Source organism: Diceros bicornis, chromosome 20 (genome assembly GCF_020826845.1).
Source record: "Diceros bicornis minor isolate mBicDic1 chromosome 20, mDicBic1.mat.cur, whole genome shotgun sequence".
Classification (NCBI taxonomy): domain Eukaryota; kingdom Metazoa; phylum Chordata; class Mammalia; order Perissodactyla; family Rhinocerotidae; genus Diceros; species Diceros bicornis.
In genome coordinates this window covers 32,829,374-32,849,728 of record NC_080759.1, presented here as the reverse complement: position 1 = coordinate 32,849,728, position 20,355 = coordinate 32,829,374, and the positions used below count along the sequence as shown (strand labels likewise).

General features: G+C 37.1%; 1 protein-coding gene across 5 annotated transcripts in view; it reads right to left on the bottom strand.

Annotated features, from left to right (window-relative positions):
• The window catches only part of RANBP3L (RAN binding protein 3 like), a 47,537-nt gene that overhangs the window by 6,439 nt on the left and 20,743 nt on the right, over window positions 1-20,355 (bottom strand). Inside the window, exons 2-12 of one of the 5 annotated variants that reach the window (XM_058563483.1) lie at window positions 14,742-14,800; window positions 13,813-13,852; window positions 13,236-13,313; window positions 12,353-12,427; window positions 9,136-9,207; window positions 8,654-8,793; window positions 5,822-5,925; window positions 4,603-4,687; window positions 2,266-2,368; window positions 1,776-1,906; window positions 853-973 (exon numbers count right to left, since the gene is read on the bottom strand). In XM_058563483.1, the coding sequence (XP_058419466.1) occupies window positions 853-973; window positions 1,776-1,906; window positions 2,266-2,368; window positions 4,603-4,687; window positions 5,822-5,925; window positions 8,654-8,793; window positions 9,136-9,207; window positions 12,353-12,427; window positions 13,236-13,313; window positions 13,813-13,852; window positions 14,742-14,800 (1,008 nt within the window). The remainder of the gene's footprint in view (window positions 1-852; window positions 974-1,775; window positions 1,907-2,265; window positions 2,369-4,602; window positions 4,688-5,821; window positions 5,926-8,653; window positions 8,794-9,135; window positions 9,208-12,352; window positions 12,428-13,235; window positions 13,314-13,812; window positions 13,853-14,741; window positions 14,801-20,355) is intronic. The other 4 variants (XM_058563484.1, XM_058563485.1, XM_058563487.1 and 1 more) reach the window with 4 other exon arrangements.

The following is a 20,355-nucleotide window of genomic DNA, read 5'->3' as shown; positions in this document are numbered from 1 at the left end:
AAACCTGTTTGCCAGTTACAGTTACTGTTCCTATCCCTAAATTCTATTCCTTACCCATTTCTTGAGCTTGATACCCGAAACTCAACAAATATCCGTATACGTGGATCCCAATTCTATCTGAGGTCTCCTCCACAGCTTTGACAGCTGAACATTGACCGGTAAACCCATCCATCCCGCCCAGGTCTCTGCCTGTGCCCACTTGCAGTTTGTGCCTCTGAACAATGCCCAGTGTGTCTTTCTGGATGCCAACAACCTCCTGAGTCTTTCAGTTTGACTCCAGATTCCGGCCATCACTCTGCCTGCAGGATTCAATAACCACACACCTTTATTTCCTTGGAAGCTGACCCTTCATCCCAACCCACACACCATATTTAGAATGTCAAGGATAAGTTATAGAGCAAATATTCTCTTTTAGAAAAACCATTTTCACTTCAAAAATAATTTCATGAAATTCCTTTAAATAATAATAAGATTACAATTTAGGTGTGTGCTGGGCTCTGTCATAGGTGCTTTACATGGATTATCTCACTGAATTCTCACAATCACTCAATAAGTCATAGACTATTGTTATCCCCATTTTAAACTGATGCAACCAGGGCAGAGAGAGGTTAAGTAACTGTCTGAGATCACCAGTCCATCAGTGGTGCAGCCAGAACTGGAACCCGTGTAGTCTGACATCGGAGCCTACTTTATTTAAACAGAAGCTCCTATAGTACATTAGAAACAATATTGTTTTCAACAGTCTGATTTATTGGCATATTTTATAACACACATCTCCAGAAAATGATATGTACCTATATTGGAAATTTTACCCTGAGAAATAGTGTCTTTCTTTACAAAATGATGCCTTACTTAGTCTTGACTGGAATGTTCCACAGTCACTGCTTGCTGTGTCATTCAGTCTCAAAGCTCCTCTGCCCCTTTCAATCCAGGACTGTGCTGTTTTGTTGAATATAAAAAGCTTGCAGTTGATCTAAAGGATAATATTTTAAAATGTCAAATATATAGAAAATTTTTTTTGAAGTAAATTCTTTCCTATGCTATAACACTTTTATTTGTTTAGTCTTTTATCAGTATAACCTTTGTTAATGATTTATATACCAGCTTTTAAAATTTATTTAACTTTTAAAAACATAAAATTTTTAGATAATTAAAACATCAAAAAGTAAAAAGTTGTACAAAGTGAAAAGTACCCCCAACTCTAGTTCCCCACCTGCAAATTTTCAACCCCTGCAACAGACAATCACTTTTTGCTAGTATTTTGTTTATCCAGAGATATTTTTTATGTGTATCCATGTCAATACATATATATGTTCCTGTATTTTTTCCTATAAATGGTAGAATACCATACATACTTTCTGCATCTTACTGTTTCACTTAGCGCTGTATCTAATATACCAACTTTTAAATTAAACTTAATGTTGTTTGAGCTATACGACTTATTTGAAAGTGAAAAATCATGGAACTATTTGTACGCATCAGAAGTAAGATGTGATACCTCAGTACCCTAGAATTTAATGCTTACCAGTGGTTCTCAAATATTACTGTGTACAAGAATCACCTAGACAACTTGTTAAAAATATAGCATGCCAGAGTCCTTGGCTGTCTTCTTCCTAAGGGACTAATGTGAATGGTTGTAAACCCAACAACCCATTTTCCTGCAAATCACACATACACATGCAAGAATTCAACAAAATATTGGTTTCATCTTTGGAAGCCTCTAATATTTTTATTTAAGCAGCTCAGTCTTCATGAGCAATAAATGATATACAGACCTTTAACACGTTATGTTCTGCTTCCTCCCCTGTTATTACATGAATTTTCTCCAGCAAGCATTTTGGTGATGGCTTAGAAGAGAAAGCAGCAGCTGATTCAATTAGGGATATGTTTTTAATAAAATCTGTTCCTAAGAGAAAATAGAGGGGGAAAAAACACATAAAAGGCCCCGTTTTCTCTACTATACAAGTTCTTTGTTGCCTCTGTTAACACACAGGTCTCTATAGCATTTTATAACAATGAATGTTTCTAAAAAATCAAACTGCCTGAGTTCAGGTAAATCTCTTTAATGACTCCCCATATCATTAAGTCAAAATTTTCAAAAAGCTTATATATCATGTGACCATGTTTATATGCTTTAACCTTTACCAAAAAATTGTAAAACTCTGGACTATTGTTTTTGTATTTTATAGATATTAAACAAATGACATAGAAAACCAGGAAATAAGATAGTTGAAGTAAATGCCTTGCAAATGAAATAATTCTTACTTGAGTTTGGAGAGGTGATAGGAAATTTTAGAGTAGATTTGAATGGTTTTTCCGTGGTGTATGAATCATTTTCAAGTTGAGGCTGGGTGAGTTTTTGAGTACCCTAGGTGGGGGAAAAAAATGTATTACTTAATTTTATCCCTATATATTTGCAGTAAGCCAAAAGATACTTTTGTTCTTCTGTCTCAACAGGGCAAACAAACCGAGCTGCTATGTTTTTGTTTTGGGCTCCTATGTGCTGAACAGAGAACTCCTCCCTATCATTAGAGGACCTTGGTTCTGATCCTCAGGAAGCATAATCGAGTTACTACCAGCCTACTTCAGGTGGGATCTAGTTCCAGGGACAATGGGAGAAGGTTTAGAGGCCCAAAAGGAGGTAGCAGCTGTTCCACCAGACTAACCCGACACCTAGAAGGAGCTGCAACCATTGTCACTGTTTCAAGGCATTTCAGTATTCCCACAAATCCACGCTTTCTACCCACTTCATTACAAAAAATTAAAGAGAGAACTCACTAGCTGTCTCAGAGATCATCTTTATAGGAAGAATCCTAACTTTGCCTGTAAGACATTTTTTTGCCAACAATCGCTTTTAAAGCTGCCTACCTGGGGCTTTACACATTTGTTGTAATCAACGCCTGTGTGAAAAAAAGACTAACTGCTGTGCCATTTATGAAACTATATAGCCCCTTGCAGAACAGGGAGAATTGGAACAATACTTCACAACTTAGGTTTATATCTTTTCCCATATGAACTCAAGATTCTTTCACATTATTTAACTCGACGTTAACATAGTCTGCTAGGGCCGCCCCGTGGCTTAGCGGTTAAGTGCGCATGCTCCGCTACTGGCGCTGGGGTTCGGATCCGGAGCTGCACTGACACACCGCTTCTCCCGCCATGCTGAGGCCGCATCCCGCATACAGCAACTAGAAGGATGTGCAACTATGACATACAACTATCTACTGGGGCTTTGGGGGAGAAAAAGGAGGAGGATTGGCAATAGATGATAGCTCAGAGCCGGTCTTCCTCAGCAAAAAGAGGAGGATTAGCATGGATGTTAGCTCAGGGCTGATCTTCCTCACAAAAAAAAAAAAAAATCATGCAAAAAAAAAATAAAAGATAGTCTGTTAAAATTAGTAGAGATGGGTGTAATTATTTCCATTTTAAGAAAATAAGAAAATAGAAACTAAGGCACAGAAAGTTTAATGACTCACTCTAAAAGCATAGGGTCATCAAACAAGTAGGGAGGGCATCCTGGCCCCCAAATCACAAAGCCCCAGGATTACAAGATTAACTAGAGGCAAATACAAATCATTCATCTTGGAAATGACAGAAGGGTGCCCTTTAAGCTAAAAAGCTATGATACTACTCTTAGAATTGGGGTTTAGCCTGAGGCAGTGTAGCATAAGCTAGATCTTAAAAGTGACTGATTTGCAAAAGCCCCAAAAGTCTTGAAATAAACAGGCCTCTTGAGTTGGTCTTTTTGTTATTCTGAGCCCTTACACAGGTTTTAAAATCTGTATAGCCTCCTTGGGATTCTTCATGTATCTAATCGCCCTAAGACATGCTAACCACCTTGGCCTGTCTCAGCCAAGATTCCGGTCTGGGTGAAAGCTGGAAGGGGTATGAAGATGTGATAGACCCGATGAAACCATAGGCGCATTTACTCCACAGCTTTCACTTTGCTGTATAATTCCCTGCTGTAGATTATGCTGTGTTTTAGAAACATGTCCTATCGAGGGCAGAGCACCAACTGTCTCATGGGGGATGATGCTCAATATGAAGTAAGGATGACAGTAATAATAGCTGGGGGTTTCCACTTGGCAAGTATATTCCCCTAGGCAAATAAAGTACTATGATTTTCCTCTTAAAGCTGGCAAAAAAAAGTTATAATAAAGCTTTTTAATGTAAAAGCTTGAAGGGGAACATTAGCGTTAATGAGACAAATTTGCATATGGGTTTAAATGCATCCTGTTATGAAAAATCCTATTGAAAAGCTATGTTAAAATATCATTGCCAGTTGAGCTTATCTAACTATTGCAGATAATCCTGAGATTTCCTCGGGTACCTTTGGTTAAACACAAGTCAGAGAATTATTTAATATTTCTCATCAGTACTAATGTTATAATTATACAGTTCCCTTCCTCTGTGCATTCTCTTATTCTAACAACTAGAACTTGCTTCCCAGGAGAATCTTTCTAGTTAAAGAAAGAAAACGTACCTTTAAACCCAGGAGTTAAAAAGTATGCTCTAATTTAACATTGTTTTAATTAATTTGCCTTCAGGAATTCAAAGTGACAGCTTTCTATATAATAGTAGAAACATTTGCCAAAATCTTACCAAAACTCTTTCTACCATGTTTTCTCCAAAAACGAAATCAGAACTGTAGCTTTTAAAAGAATACTTATCTTCTTTTGGTTGACATCTAAGGAAAAGAAATAAGCATTTCCTATTTTAAATATATGGATAAAGTCATTTTAAACGTTAGCACATGAAAAAATCAGATGATTGAATAGATTTATGTAAAGCATAAAAACATCTACTGCTAACTTTCGTTTATGTGATGTTAATGAGAATTGAAGGAGAATGGAGATAGGTACTTCCAGGGATGATATTCAAAATATTTGCCAGTGTTGCAGCACTGGCTGAGACCAGTCCAAACATGTCTTGTGCCCATCACTGTACTGACTCTGTGATCAGTCAGAGAGGCTGCCCAGCTCTTGCTATTTTACTTTTCCCGCACAGCCGCTCCATCTCTAATCTTCACGGTCTTCTTCCCCCAGAGGCCAATGCTTTTAGCCATCAGAGGTCTCCAGGGCTAAGCCAAGCCAATCTATCTTGTCAGTTATACTTGAGTGTGCATTGGCTTAATTTGTTTTTTTCTCCCAGAAAATTTTTTTTAATGTTAAAAGTGTTTTGCATGATGAGAAACTTGAAGACATGCAGCCTTCTGTCTGTAGGCAGATACGCTCCAGGGTTCCCAGTGAATCCCCAGCATGCACAATAGGTAAGTGCTAGGGTACCTGCATGGGCCCTAATAGTGTGAGTCCAGTTATGTCCAGGGCTAGTTTTAATCTTTTCTAGGATCGAACATGTTTTCATCACTGGTGACACTAGTAAATATTAATTTTCATTTTGCATATTTATACTGGTTTCTTTGTTGTCTATCTAACCTATGTCAATAAATAATAAATAATGCCAAAAATAATTTTAAAAAGGGAAAAAAAGAACTCCAGAGAAAGAGGAGGAAAGGCTAATCTAGTAGCCAGATAATTAAAGTCTAACTAAATAAAAGTTTAGCCAAACCATTTGAAACATTCTCACCCAAGTCAATGAGACAATGAAGACAATCCAATATTATTAGTATGATCATATTTGAATACCAGAGATATGTTGAAAAGCATTTTAAACTTGTGTTCTTTATAGAATCTCCTTTCAAACAGAAATCTTGGCAATTTACCTGTACAATGTCAGAAAATTATTTTCCGTAAATGGTTATAATGATAAAAGAAAGCAGGAATGAAAAGACAACACCTCTGTTTCCTCATCATTAACATACCCTACTGATGTAGCTTCTAAAACATTCTGGTTAGGAGACAGCTGGACTGAAATTCTGGCACTTGGCAAATTTTCACTTAGCAAATAGGAGTTCCCCTCAGAAATCTGAAAGAAAAGAAATCCATCAAAAAGTTCATTTAAATTACTTACTATAGGAGCACCAGATAAGGAAACAATAGTATAGTTAAATGTATTGAAAATTTACTATGTTCAAGAACTGCCCTAAGCATTTCGTATACATTATCTCATTTACTCCTCACAACAACTCTATACACTTTGTAAGTCTATTATCCACATTTTATAGATGCGTAAACTGACCTAACAAGTTTAAATAACTTGGCCAAGTCTGGGCAACCAGGAAGGAGGCTGACATTTGAGCCTGGGTCTATCTGACATAGAGACTCTACACTTAGTCATAATATTCAGAAATCCTACCTCCTTTTGTTACTTTTTACCTTATCAGCCAAATTGAGTTAATTCTCATTTGTAGATTAGTAAATCTATTTTTCAGGACTAGTTAATCCCTAGAAATACCCTAAGAGCTTCACCATCACAGCCACTCAATGTGAGAGGAAACTCCATTCATTTCTTCATCTAGAAACTTTCAACTGGTAACTTAAACAATTAGTTACTCTGGCTGATGCGTATAGACATGTGGACATTACCTGTATTAATGTATAAATTAAGGAGTGAGCAATTTTAGAACTGGAAGGAGCCCTATAAATTATCTGACCTAGTGTTTACAATGTTTTGTGGACACCTCCCTTCCCCCACCAGGGATTTGCAAAGTTGTTGCACGGAGTTCACTTCTTTAAACGGAGATGGGGTCTGTTTCCACTTTAATTTTATATCAATCAATAAAAATAAATTTTGAGATTTGCTCCCTTTATAACAGAATTCAAGAGCTGAGAAATATGGAGTATGTGCCATTGGTTAGCAAAGATCAAGGTACATGGTCATGACTCGGTCACTCAGATGATTTATCTCTCAGCCCAAATGGTAGTTTTTACTCTTATGTTGCTTAAAATAGTTTCTGTTAGGCATATATTGTTTAAATTGTACACAATAACTGACCATTGATTAATGACAGGATGAATAAAAATTGCTCTGATTTTGATATACAAGTTAAAAAGGAACATAAAAATAACGGTTCTATAAAATTCACCTACACATAATTTTCACTAGATCTATAAATTACATTTATTTTATCAGAATTCTCACACAGCATCTTATACATAGTTGTCTTTAGATCTTCAAAGATCATCATTAAACAGAGAAAATTCAATGAAGGGCATATCCAATTAGGCCTTTCACTAATTAGGAATAAGTTTTATTCATACCCTTAATAAATTATTCAGGAAGAAATGCTTGCACATAGCCTGAAAATTTCTCTTATGCTTTATCATTTAGGAAGAAAGTGCAAGAAATATATTAATAAATTTTATTTTTAAAATATACAATGCAAAATTTCAAAAAATTCATGCCAAAGGACAAATTTACATCTACTTTTGATATCATAACATGTAATAAAAATTTTAATATATAATTTATGCTGTTCCAAAATCAAATGCAATATAATAACGTTTTAGAAATTCGTCAACACATCATACTTTTTTATTACATACTTTAAAACAAATTAAACAATATGCATTACTTCTTAAAGAGATAAAAGTAACAATTTATGTATTATATAGTAACAATTATTATATTTAAATGAAAACTTTTAATGAAATACTGACTTGAAATTTAAAAAGTTTTACTTAAAAATCACATCATATACCATGCATAAATGATGAAATGATTTTTAAAATTCACAATAGGTCTCATGAAATCATATCTTACAAAGAAAAAGAATTGGAAATAAAAAAATGTTGGCAAATGCTGACCAAGTTCAACTCCCTCACTTCACTGATAAAAAGAGAAGGTTGGGTGCTTTGTCCAAGAATGCAAATGTAGTTAGTGGCAGAGGCAGGATTAGTACCAATCCGAATTTTTCTCACTGAATTGATGAAATGACTGGTATTTCTAACACTTCCATGTGTCACTGTCCTTATGTTTGTACGGGAAAACAAAACAAAACTAGGTGACCAACCCTCGATAGTTCAGCTGGAAACAAATGACCGATGGAATTAACTCTCAAATTCCAACCTACCGATCTTGTGTTGCATTCCTCTCAAGTGTCTGCTTCTGGAGGACACAGCTAGAACTATAGCAACAGAATAGCTCCAAACCCACATCTGCAGGGCCTGAGCAAAATGAATATCGCCTTAGAAAGGCCCACGATGAGTGATTCAGCCACTACAACAGTTGGAAGAGAGAATTTTTATCTGTCTCCAGAGGCTTTCCAAGCTCTCCCACTTACACTGCGTAGGTAGTTCCCTGTTCCTCTTATCAATGAAGATGGGTCCCTGATGTGACCTAAACTGGCAAAGCCACAATAGGATGTCAACTGATTGAGGATGCAGAAAATCCCTGTCCCTTTTTTGACTTCTGACTCCCGGCCCCTGCCACTTCATTGCTCCCCCTATTCTCACATGGGATCAGTACACTGGAACAAGACCCCAAGGGTTCCCACTGCTTAGGACTCAGCTTTACAACTTGGGAGACACCACAAGACTTGTTCCTGGGAACAACTCTCCAATTAAGAGGACAAGTTTAATAAGGTTACCGAGGGCTTTTTGCTGTCTAGTCTAGGTGTTTCTCCAGCCTGGCTGCTGCTTCAGCAACAGAACAAAGCTTAGGCAGCCCCTAATTCTGGATATGGGGCCCTCAGCAATCTACTAAAAGAAGGATGAGAGATTCAGGTCAGTCCTACCATAGGAGGTTTTCTTACCTTATTTTTTGTTTTTTCTTTAGTCTTGCATGATTCCAAGGCATTGTGTTCAAATGTTTTCCTTATTTTTTCACACCTTTGAGCTTCAGGTGGCTGCAAAATAGCAGGTCTTAGAACATGTTCAGAATGTTTCACAGGACCTTAAAAGAACAGAATTAAAGGTCAATGTATCTTTAGTGAAATACTTCTTCCTCTCTATTTTTGACGAATTTAATGCTTATTTTCTGAAGTCATCGTTAAATGAGGGGTTAATGTTAACTAATCAGTCAAAATAGCCAGTGATGTGTACTACTTACTTCCAGCCTAGCTTTTACCTAATTACTATGCATTTTGACCACAAAACTCAGCTTACCAAATATATTTCTTGATGTTTTGTCACTCAGCCCTACCTCCATGCCCCCAACACACACACTCACACAGATTAAAATATAGATGGTAAAATGTTAAATTTCTGAGGTTCTTGTAAGAGAGAAGCTACATACCTTGTTCCACACTATTCATATCAACATTCCTTTGCACAAGAGTTGATGTCATAAAAACATTGTTTTTCTTCACTGAAAGAAAAAATGTTTAGAAAAATTTGAATCTATGAGACTGTCAGTTTTCTACATGATTTGGGCTTTAACTGTACTGAACTCACCGGTAGATGTCGCTGTTGGCACTAAGAGTAGTAGGCAGTGCCCACGAGAGCACGGGTTCTGCTTAAGATGCCTGATGGCAAGACGAGAGCTTTGCTACATAGTTCTGTTTACTCTCAGAAATACAAGGTCGCTAACAGATTAGGCAGTCTTCTCTAGAATCATGAAATAGAGTAGTGAGAGAAATTCTACAGATTATAAAATCTGAATTAGTAATGGACCCTCTGTGTGCATAAATATATATTTCTTATAGAATGTCATAAAACTGTTAGCAAATTCTGCCTCTCTTTCTCTCCAATGCTATCTGAAGAGAAAAGTACAGATGACCATTATGGTAGGTTATTTTTGTATGAAGTGTATTGGTGGGGTAAGACTGCGGTGGCGGCTCCAAGTATAGAATTACTATACATTTCAAAGAGATTACCCCTTGGTTGCGTGGGGGATCAGAACTGACCACCCCAAAAAAGTGTCTCTTTGCCTTGGCTTGATTATTTTTTTATTTTTTTATTTTTTTATTTTTTTTTTTGTGAGGAGATCAGCCCTGAGCTAACATCCGCCAATCCTCCTCTTTTTTTTTTTTTTTTTGCTGAGGAAGACGGCCCTGGGCTAACATCGGTGCCCATCTTCCTCCACTTTATATGGGACGCCGCCACAGCATGGCTTACCAAGCAGTGCGTCGGTGCACGCCCGGGATCCGAACCAGCGAACCCTGGGCCGCCGCAGCGGAGTGCGCGCACTTAACCGCTTGCGCCACCTGGCCGGCCCCTGGCTTGATTATTTTTAAGAACAAAAGACTCTGAAAGAAACTTTGGCCTTTCCCCTAACCACGTAAAAGAATTTAAGATAAAAGGCCTGTCCCTGGGATGGGCCATCGCTGTGGATAACTCTGGGTGTAGGTAGACTGTGAGCGTCCTTGCTAAGCCCATTCTTATCAAAGTTCTGTTTACCAAACATTTGCTTTTCCATCTCCATGTGAATTGCCTTCCTCCCCTTTGAAGTCTCAAACCACTACCCTCAACATCCTCCTTTGTCTTTAGTAGAAGATGCTATTTAAGACGACAACCTCAGCCAGATGGCTGAGTTACCCAGTTTTTCCTGGTCTCTCCCACGTATACGTGTTATAAAGCTTTGTTTGATTTTCTCCTGTTATTCTGTCTCATGTTAATTTAATTTGTCCCAGCCAGAAGGACCTAGAGTGCACAGAGAAAATCTCTTCCTCACCTACAGTTGTAAATTGCAGAAACAGCAACCTTGGAGCATTTGATTAACAGAGATGAGAAAAGAATAAGACTTGCTTCTTCAAAATATTATAACATATTTTAAATGTTGGAGTAGAATTGCTTCTCTAATTCAAAGTTCAATTAAATGGTTTAATGTGATCTTTATTATTGAAAATCAACAATGAATGGGCCATATTAAAATTGTACTATTTTTCTCTATTCCAACACCACCAACGTTCTGCACAACATAAAATGGAATGGTAGTTATGATATCAATGTTCCTTTATTCATTCTTTCTTTTGGTGTATGTGTGTCTGATCCAAAAAAAAAAAAAAAAAAAAAAAACGAATTGAAGCAGATATCCAGATAACTTAAAGCCATCCCTTTGCTTTATACACAAATTCAATAAACCAAATCTTCTAGGAACAGGACCCCTATTCCTCATCTTTAACTTGCCAGCCGGGTTTAGATGGGGCCTATTGAGGCAGAAAGTATTTCCTTTGTATCTGAAAGGTGTCTGACATATTGTTGCTCAGTCATGCTTGCAATTATTAATAAGAATATAACCTCATTGGTTTGAAAACTCTGTGGTTCCCAAGTAGAGAAGGATCAGTTAAAAGGAAGTGACTAGGGGCCGGCCCGTGGCGTGGCGGTTAAGTGCAGGCGCTCCACAGCAGCCAGGGTTCGGATTCCTGGCGTGCACCAATGCACCGCTTGTCAGGCCATGCTGTGGCGGCATCCCATATAGAGTAGAGGAAGATGGGCACGGATGTTGGCGTCAGGGCCAATCCTCCTCAGCAAAAAGAGGAGGATTGGGATGGATGTTAGCTCAGGGCTGATCTTCCTCACAAAAAAAAAAAAGGAAGTGAATAGTTTGTATTTTTTATTTCTTAGTGGTAAGCTTAACTCAGAAAAGGCAGTTGGTTGTTCAGTAGGAACAAAAACACACAAGAAATCAAATCATAACGTTAATGTAGCGAATGTTCCAACCACTTCAAATACTTTGTTATGATAAAATAGTTTCACTGAGCAAAGCATTACAAATTTCAAATAAAAAGAAGTAATGTTGAGCTGGCCCCGTGGCTTAGCGGTAAAGTATGCATGCTCCACTACTGGTGGCCCGGGTTTGGATCCCGGGCGTGCACCTACGCACCGCTGCTCCTACGTAATGCTGCTCCGGCCATGCTGAGGCTGTATCCCACATACAGCAACTAGAAGGATGTGCAACTATGACATACAACTATCTACTGGGGCTTTGGAGGGGGGAAGGAGGAGGATTGGCAAAAGATGTTAGCTCAGAGCCGGTCTTCCTCAGCAAAAAGAGGAGGATTAGCATGGATGTTAGCTCAGGGCTGATCTTCCTCACAAAAACAAAAAAAAAAGAAGTAATGTTGTAATTAGTGAAGAGTTCAAAAGGAATCATATTCCAAACTTGAGAATACAAATCTAAAATATAAACTTTGGAATAAGAATCTAAAGCATAGTTGTATATTTTGAGTACTGTATATATTATAAACCGTATAGATGGACCATAATAAGTAAAATACAGCAAGTTATTGTATAGGGCTGCCATATATAACATTTTGCTATCATAAACATGAAATCTGAAAAAACATCATCAAATTCAAACTTTCTACCAAAAATAAACAGATATACTGTCTGGATTTGTGGAGTTGGAATTCATAAGGTATTCTTCTACGCATATTTTGCTAAGGCCTCTATTTTATTTGCCATTAAATGTCAGCATTTTATAATAGCTGAGAAAGAAAGCTCACCATTAATGAGAATGGATTTTGAAAAGTCAGAGTGCTGGCTTTGAGGTTCTATGAGCTCTTTATTACCTGGCCCAGAAGGGGGGAAGGTCGGGAGGTCGGTGAAGGATGATGATCTCATTCGCTTCTGGGACAAAGTTGATGCTAAAAGCAGATTGCAAACTGAAGTCAATAAAGAAGTGGGTTTTTATGTTTCTTTTGATTTGGACTTTTGTTCTTTCAGAAAAATCTCTCTATCAGTAATTTAGAAAAGGTTTTGTATTTTTATCAACAGAAAAAAAGTGTACCTCTGCTGAGAATTATAAATTAATTTTCATTCAATTCAATAAATATTTGAGTGCTCGCCATGTGTAAGGCACTCTATCAGGCACGGAGATGACCTCAAGGAACTCACAGTGGAGGAGACAGACATTCACACAAATAGCTGTATTACAAGGCAGAAGGCAATATGATCCATTATAAAAGGAATCACCAGAGAGCTTGCGTGTAGAAGAGAGGCAAACCAGGTTAGTGATTTACTCAGAACACAGTATATGATGGAGTTCTTAAAATAAAGTGTCTTTTTTAAAAGGCAGACATCTACCTATTTAAGTAGATATTTACTTAGGGGAATGTGACAGTTTCCCCTAATTACAAAGCTAATACCCACTTAATGCAGAAACTTTGGAAACAGCAAAATATAAAGAGGGAAGGAAAAAGCCCAAATTGCTTGTAATCCCATTACCTAAGATAACCATTGCTAACATTGGGCTGTGTCCTTTCCAATGTTGATACATTGAATTTTTAAATAGTGACTCACTGTACAATCCATTGTATAGATTGTGTTTTCATATAACAATGTATTATAAACACTGTCCAATGAGTAGACTTTCTTATCCATTTGAAAAGCTTCTTAGTAATTTCACACTTAAACATAACAGTGAACAGCCAATGCCATCAAGTCTATACTTACCTCCTTGGGACTGAGAATCTGTAGTATGCACACTAAAAGATGAAGACCGTACGCACTTTCTTGAAAAACCATTACATTCTGCAAGAAATTCAATGCGAAGAGTAAAATTGCTTGCAATAACAAATTATCCTCAACCAATGATATGGGAGGATAAATAGAATTTCCTTTTGTCTATATATCACTATTTGATAACATGTTAGCTCCTGAAGCACAATCTTAAATATTGGAGTTAACAGCTTGGTGATTAGAAACCGATAGGCATACCATCCTAGTATGAAACAATTAAAAACAAGTGGCTTCGACAAGAAATTGCAGACGAATTCTGAGATTATATAAGAATGTTTTTGGTTGGTTGAGACACAGGCAGTGGAAAATCATGGGATTTTAGAGTTGCTAACATCAGTGTTCTCAGGGACGTGCATGTCACCTTTCAAAATAAAAGCCAGTCTACTTTCATGTTTAAACACAAGAAAGACCATTAAGTTTTATGTAGTCTGTGCCACATGCCAAAATGCTTGTGCCTGCTTATTGCCTTTGTATAAAGATGGATTTTGAAATACAGGGTGTAAATCATTACCATGTTCTGCTGCTTCATACAGGGTGTCTTCTGCAGGTCTCTGGAAGGAAACAAAACTGCCAGTGAGAGCTGAGTGTTTGCTGTTTTTATGTTAGATTTCCACCCTGTCACTTTGTAAAAGAATTCTCAGGAGCCAGGTCTATTTAGCTAGGCCAGGACAAAGTCGATCACTTTTACTCACCAGGCAAGTATGCAAGAAAAAGCAAAGTCTTATCAGAATGGTTTTATGTTTCAGTGACTGCAGAATCCCCTGTGGGAGCCTGTTTAAAACGAAGATTTTGAAACACCAACTCTCAGGATTCTGAAGCACTTGACCTGGGTGGGTGAAGGGGGAGGGGCAGGAATCTGCTTTTTCAACAAGGGCTTAGGGGTTGAGTTTTTCTTTAGTTTTGTGCATAGTAGTATAAATTACCTGCATAAGCAAGAACGAATAACAAGAAAATACTGATTAAGCTAAAGTGAGAATGCTACTAATCTTGTAGTTTGTCTTTCAAAGCAGGTAATTTTAGTGTGATGCTGAAAAAGCAGATAGGGTCCGTAAGATCCCTTTTAAATCAAATATCACAGTTTAGAACTTATTTCATACCCAGTTTTAGGCTAGGTCAGTGGTGGAGACCCATGAGGAGCATTAGCCCTCCTAATCTCTTTCAGTCTCTCCCCTTTCCAAGTCACCCCCAAAAAACCCATAATTTTAGTAAAAGTGTCATGTTATCCACAGCTTCAAGACGAGGCCTCTCGCTTCCCATTTCAACCAAATAGCGGTCAGTAAATCCCTACTATATGAATATTCTGCAGGCACTACTCTGCTGAGTGAAGAACAAGAGAATAAACTCATGCAGCAGCGATATCATTTAGGATAGCTAGCTTCTTGAAATACAATCTTCTTGGTCAAAGTAAAAATCAAACAAAGAAAAGTAGCTAGATTTTACCTTAAAAGTTCGTTCTCTCTTTTCAAAAACAAATATTGGTTGAGCAATGATAGATTTTTCTGTAAAAGAAAAAGAACAGGCAAGAAATGAAACCATAATCTGACATTACTAACACCAACTAAAATATTTGAAGATCTTTTTGTTTTGTCTTTTTCCCTGACTTTGGGTAAAACCCAAACTGTTTTACATGGATACTATAAATTACACATTTACAAGTGATTTTAACGGTTAATTACAGAAATAAATATTTGGAGAAAGTGATAGTAATATATTTTCATAAATAGAGAGATCATCCCATTAAAAGAATATGCTTTAAGTGGTTAAGAAAAACAAAATATAATTACTTGCCCTTGGAATCTCATCAGGGCATACTGATTAACATCTTTACTTTTAGAATAAAAAGTTTCAAAGGGTGAAAAATCTCATCTGAGAAAACTGCTTCTACTTGGATGGGATTTCAAGGTATAAATGGTATAGATGTGCTACATTCCATCCTTAAAATGATCCGAAATAATTTATATTTCCTTGACTAGAGTAGTCATATTCTAAGCCATGTTTTCAATACTTAGACTAAGAATCAGTCTTAGTGTTATAAAGTAGCTAAAGTTTGTCTTCAGCCTTGACAACCTTATTAGTCTTTTATATTTTCCCATCTTAGGTAAGACAGTAGAGAGAAACTCATTCCATCTAGGGTATGAATGAGTAATAACAGCCTTAAATATCTGCACTCCAGAATTCTTAGAGAAAAGTATATGGTTCTTAAGAGCTTGAACTCTGGAGTTAGGCAAGCACATGACCACATACAAGTTCCACTACTAATTAGCTATATACTTAGGGAGACTTAATATGTCTGTACCTTAGTTTCCTCATCTGGAAAGAAAAAAAAAAAGATTATAACAGTACTTACTTCATAGAGTTTATGTGAAGATTAAATGGATTTTTAGATATAATTACTTAGATTTTAACAAAACAAAAGCCTTAAAAAAGGATATTGAATATGAGCCGTGCCATCAATCCCCATTCCAAAACTCAACACTGGCATTCCTAACTTATGACAATACTTTCTTGATGAGCCTAAATATGACCTCAAAACTTTTCTCATAACAGGTTTCCAGCAGCCATCACCAATATTTTGTCCTGGCATACAAGCTAAGGTAATTTGTCATCCCTAGGCTGAATAAATACCACTCTGGCTGAGGAATTTCAAGGAACTACCAGACAATTACAACCTTTATATGCCAGAAGGGGTTTACTAGTTCCCCACAATCTTATCCCATAAGAGACTGTCATAAACTCTGCCAGACTACCCTTTGCCAAGCTCCTGAGGCCATGTGAATGTGGGTACCTTCTTTCAGTCCAGTGCAGTCAACTGGTTCACTTTTTTATGGAAGTGCTTACCGCACTGTCTGCTCTTGGAGCCAAGGGAGTTCAGCTAAAAATGCTCAATAACATATTGCATTCCCATCTTTATTAAACTATAGCTCAGTTCTTTGTTCTTTCTCAAACAAACTCCTTTTCCAGCTATTACATAAGACTTAAGAAATGAGATCTCTAGTGACTTTGAAAGGAAATAGTTTTTGTGAATGTGCAGGGAAATACTTATGAATCAGAATAATAAATGAGCCTCTTCTAAACTGGACTTAGGATAGTCATCCTTAAAATAGCATGACTTGGCCTAATCTTAGACAAAAAACATGTTAACTTTCCCTCTACCAAAATATACAGCTCAAACTGGGCAAAAGTGATCTTTAATGGCAGCATTAAGAAAGAATCACAAAGAATTACTTGCAGCTTGAAGGGCATATGATAAAGTAGGAAGGCCATTTTTATTCATTAATTCAACAAATATTTATTGAGCATCTTTTTTGTGCCCGCCACTGTACTAGGATCTATGTATACATTGTCTGATCGAAGGCAAATTAACCTCAGTGCAACCACCTTCTCTCCATGACACTACCCAGTACATTAGTTAGAAAGCAGATAATCTCCCTACCCGCTTTTCCATCCGGAGTCTCTCCTCTTTTCCCAAGCAATTTTCTTGGCTCCAAAGACAAAGCCAAAAGGAAGCATTTATCAAGCCATTGGGTCCATAGCACTTTTCTTACCTGATCCAGTAGGAAAATTTGAAAATAAAAGCAAGTCCTTAAAATTATATAGTTTTAAATTTATCCTTCTTCTTTCTAATATATTCATTAATCAATCCACTTACTCAACAAATATGTATTGAGGGGTGACTACATATGAGACACTTCACAAGATAAGAGAGAGAACTGAAGAGAGAAGACATTTGCAAAGTAAGATGAGGCTGAAGACGAGGTTGGAGCTTTGCAAAGCCTTGTAGGTTGTGCCAAGATTTGTTTTTATTCCTAGAAAAATGAGAAGCCAATAAGAGATTTTAAGCAGTGGAGTGATTCATTTTGATATGCATTTTGTTTTTTAAGATCACTCTGCGTGCTGTGTGGAAAATGGATTGGGGGGAGGGGACTGAGAGAGAGGAAATAACGAAGAGACTAATTAAGAAGTTAGTCTAAATTCTCAATAGAGCTGAAGAGAAAAGAGCTGACTAGGCTGCTCTATATTTCTTTGTTAATCTTGCATCCATGATTTTTTTTGAGGCAAATGGAATAATTAAAAGTTTGACGTATAGTCTTCTGTTAAAAGGAATGAAGACAAGGGGATGGGGAAGAGAAACTTAAAAACTTAAAGATTAGGGGCCAGCCTGGTGGCATGGTGGTTAAGTCCACATGCTCCGTTTCAGCGGCCTGGGGTTCGCAGGTTCGGATCGCAGGCGTTGACCTATGCACTGCTCATCAAGCCAGGCAGCGACAGCAAAAAGAGGAAGATTGGCAACAGATGTTAGCTCAGGGCTAATCTTTCTCTCGAAAAAAAAAACCAAAAAAAAACTTAAGGATTAATTTTGATGTTTTGCCTATTTTAAGGTTCACGTAGCATTTAGTGGATCCCTATATTCATTGTTTTCTGAAATACGTCATTAAAAGGAGACATTCATTCATCCCACAAATATTAAGTACCTGTTATATACAAGGAAGGGCACATCTATATAATGTATATGTATATCTATATATATATAGTACATATCTCTACATATGTACTATCTACATAATTCTATCTATGTAATATCTATATAATTCTATAATTATCTATAAGTCTATCTATATAATAGCTATATAATTCAATCTTGGTTCACCTGTAATTCTGCTCCACAATGGAGGTATGCAGTGGACCAAGGGTTTTTATCCAACATCTTGTCTAATTTAATCCCTTTAATCACTTTTTGAGTTAAATATGGTTTCTACCATATTTACAGATACTTACTTACCGATGAGGAAACTAAGGCTCCGTTAAGTGACTTGCTCAAAGTCATGCCACTAATAAGTGGCGAAACCTTTAATTAAACCCAGGCCCCCTCCTACAAAACCATTGATCTTAACTCCCACATGCCATATTGACATATATCATATATAATTCTACTGGCACAATGTCATGTTCTAAATGTATAATATACAATCCAGCACCATGCCAAGGAAACAGCAGTATAAAATAATGGCACTTATGTTTTTGCAACTTTGTCAAAGTTGATTGACCATAACTGTACTTCTACTATATATGTGTACTTCTACTCCCTCCAATCACAATGAAATAATAATAAATGGTAGAGGGCTTTCTGGGGGGAAGTGGGTGGGGGGAGGTAAGCCACCACAAAGACAAAGAAAACTAAAGAGAAATAATAGTGACAAAATTGTGGAAGCTGGAAAGTGGAAGGATGAGTGGCAACTGACTTAGCAGACCAGGAATCTGGACCTTAAGCCAGCAGTGGGGATGCTCAAAAGCAACCTGGTTTACTCCCCACAGAGCCACCAAAAGTCCAAGAATCGGTACCACTAAGTACTTCTGGAAGCAGAGGTGAAGTTTGGCTGAGAATAGGAAGAAATTTTGTCTATTCAGCAGCAAAGCAACGTGTCCCACTCCTACCCTAGCAGAAGACTGGAGGGTTGTTCTCTGGAAAAGATAGAACATCAGGCACAGTTTATGGTGGAGGTTCTATAATGAAAAGAGGGGGATTATGTCAAAGCTTACATATTATGTTAGTTTCCTATTGTTACTATAAGAAAAGACCACAAGTTTAGTGGTTTAAAACAATACAAATTTGTTATCTTACAGTTCTGGGGTCAGAAGTCTAAAACGGGTTGGCAGGGCTGCATTCCTTCTGGAGGTTCACAGAACAATCCATTTCCTTGCCTTTCCAGCTTCTAGAGGCTGCCCTTATTCTTGGCTTGGGGCCCCACCTCACTCCAACCTCTGCTTCTGCTGCCACATCTCCTTTTCTGACTCTGACACTCCTGCCTCCCTCTTTGTCTTATAGTGACCTTTGTGATTGCATTGGGCCCACCTGAGTAATCTAGGATACTCTCCCTGTCTCAAGATCCTTAACTTATTCATATTTGCAAGATTTCTTTTGCCATGTAAATGTGCCTATTCACAGGTTCTGGGCATTAAGCTACAGACATCTTTAGGGAGCCGTTATTCTGCCTACCATGCATACAAAATATTGAGGCCCTTAGCGCTCTCTTTCTACTCAATACACAGAATGCTGGCAGCCAGATTTATTTCCTCCAGGCAGGAAATTAGAAGATTTTTTTCTCTGGAGAGTCTGACCAACCCAAAACAAAGGACCTGAAGACAAAGGAATTGCCCAATGAATGGTCAAGACAAATGATAAGTCCCCAGTTCAGGTACACAGAGCTGCCAATCAGCTTTTGAGTGAGTGCCCCTTTCTCAAATACAAGCAGGCAGCCAAGGATCACAAGACAAAAAATGCAATGTTTAAATGAATAAACAGGAGAAAAGTACATTGGATGAAAAAGACAACACAGAGAGCTTTTAAAAATACATACATATTATGTTAAGTGAAATAAGCCAGAAAGAGAAAGACAAACACTGTATGATCTCACTCATATGTGGAATATAAACCAACACATGGACAGAGAAAACTGTATTGTGGTTACCACGGGCAATGCGGGTAGGGTGTGGGCACAAGGGGTGAAGGGAGACATATATATGGTGATGGACAAACAAAAATGTACAACCCAAAGTTTCACAATGTTATAAACTATTACAACATCAATAAAAAACAAAAATAACATGCTCAGATTTCAAAAATAAATTCTCTAAAAAGGCTAGATCATAAAAAAATATATATATACATATATATATATATAATTAATACCCTCATAAAAATAAAACACCCATGAAGCAAAGGCAGAATACTATTTTTTTAAAAAAGAATAACAAAGAACAAGAATAAGCTTTTAGAAATTAGACTTTAAAATACGACAGTAGAATCAAAAGAATCAATACTGATTAAAAAATCAATAGAAGATTTAGAAAATAAAGTTGAGTAAGTAGCCAAGAAAGCAGAGCAAAAGAGCAGAAGTGGAAAATATGAGAAAAAAATAAGAAAACCCAGATGATCAATCAAGAGTCAGTTCAATATCTGACTAAGAGGAGCTCTAGGAAAAGAGAATATAGAAAACAGAGGGGATGAGATGATCAACAAATAGACCATTAAGATTTCCCCAAATTGAAGGACATA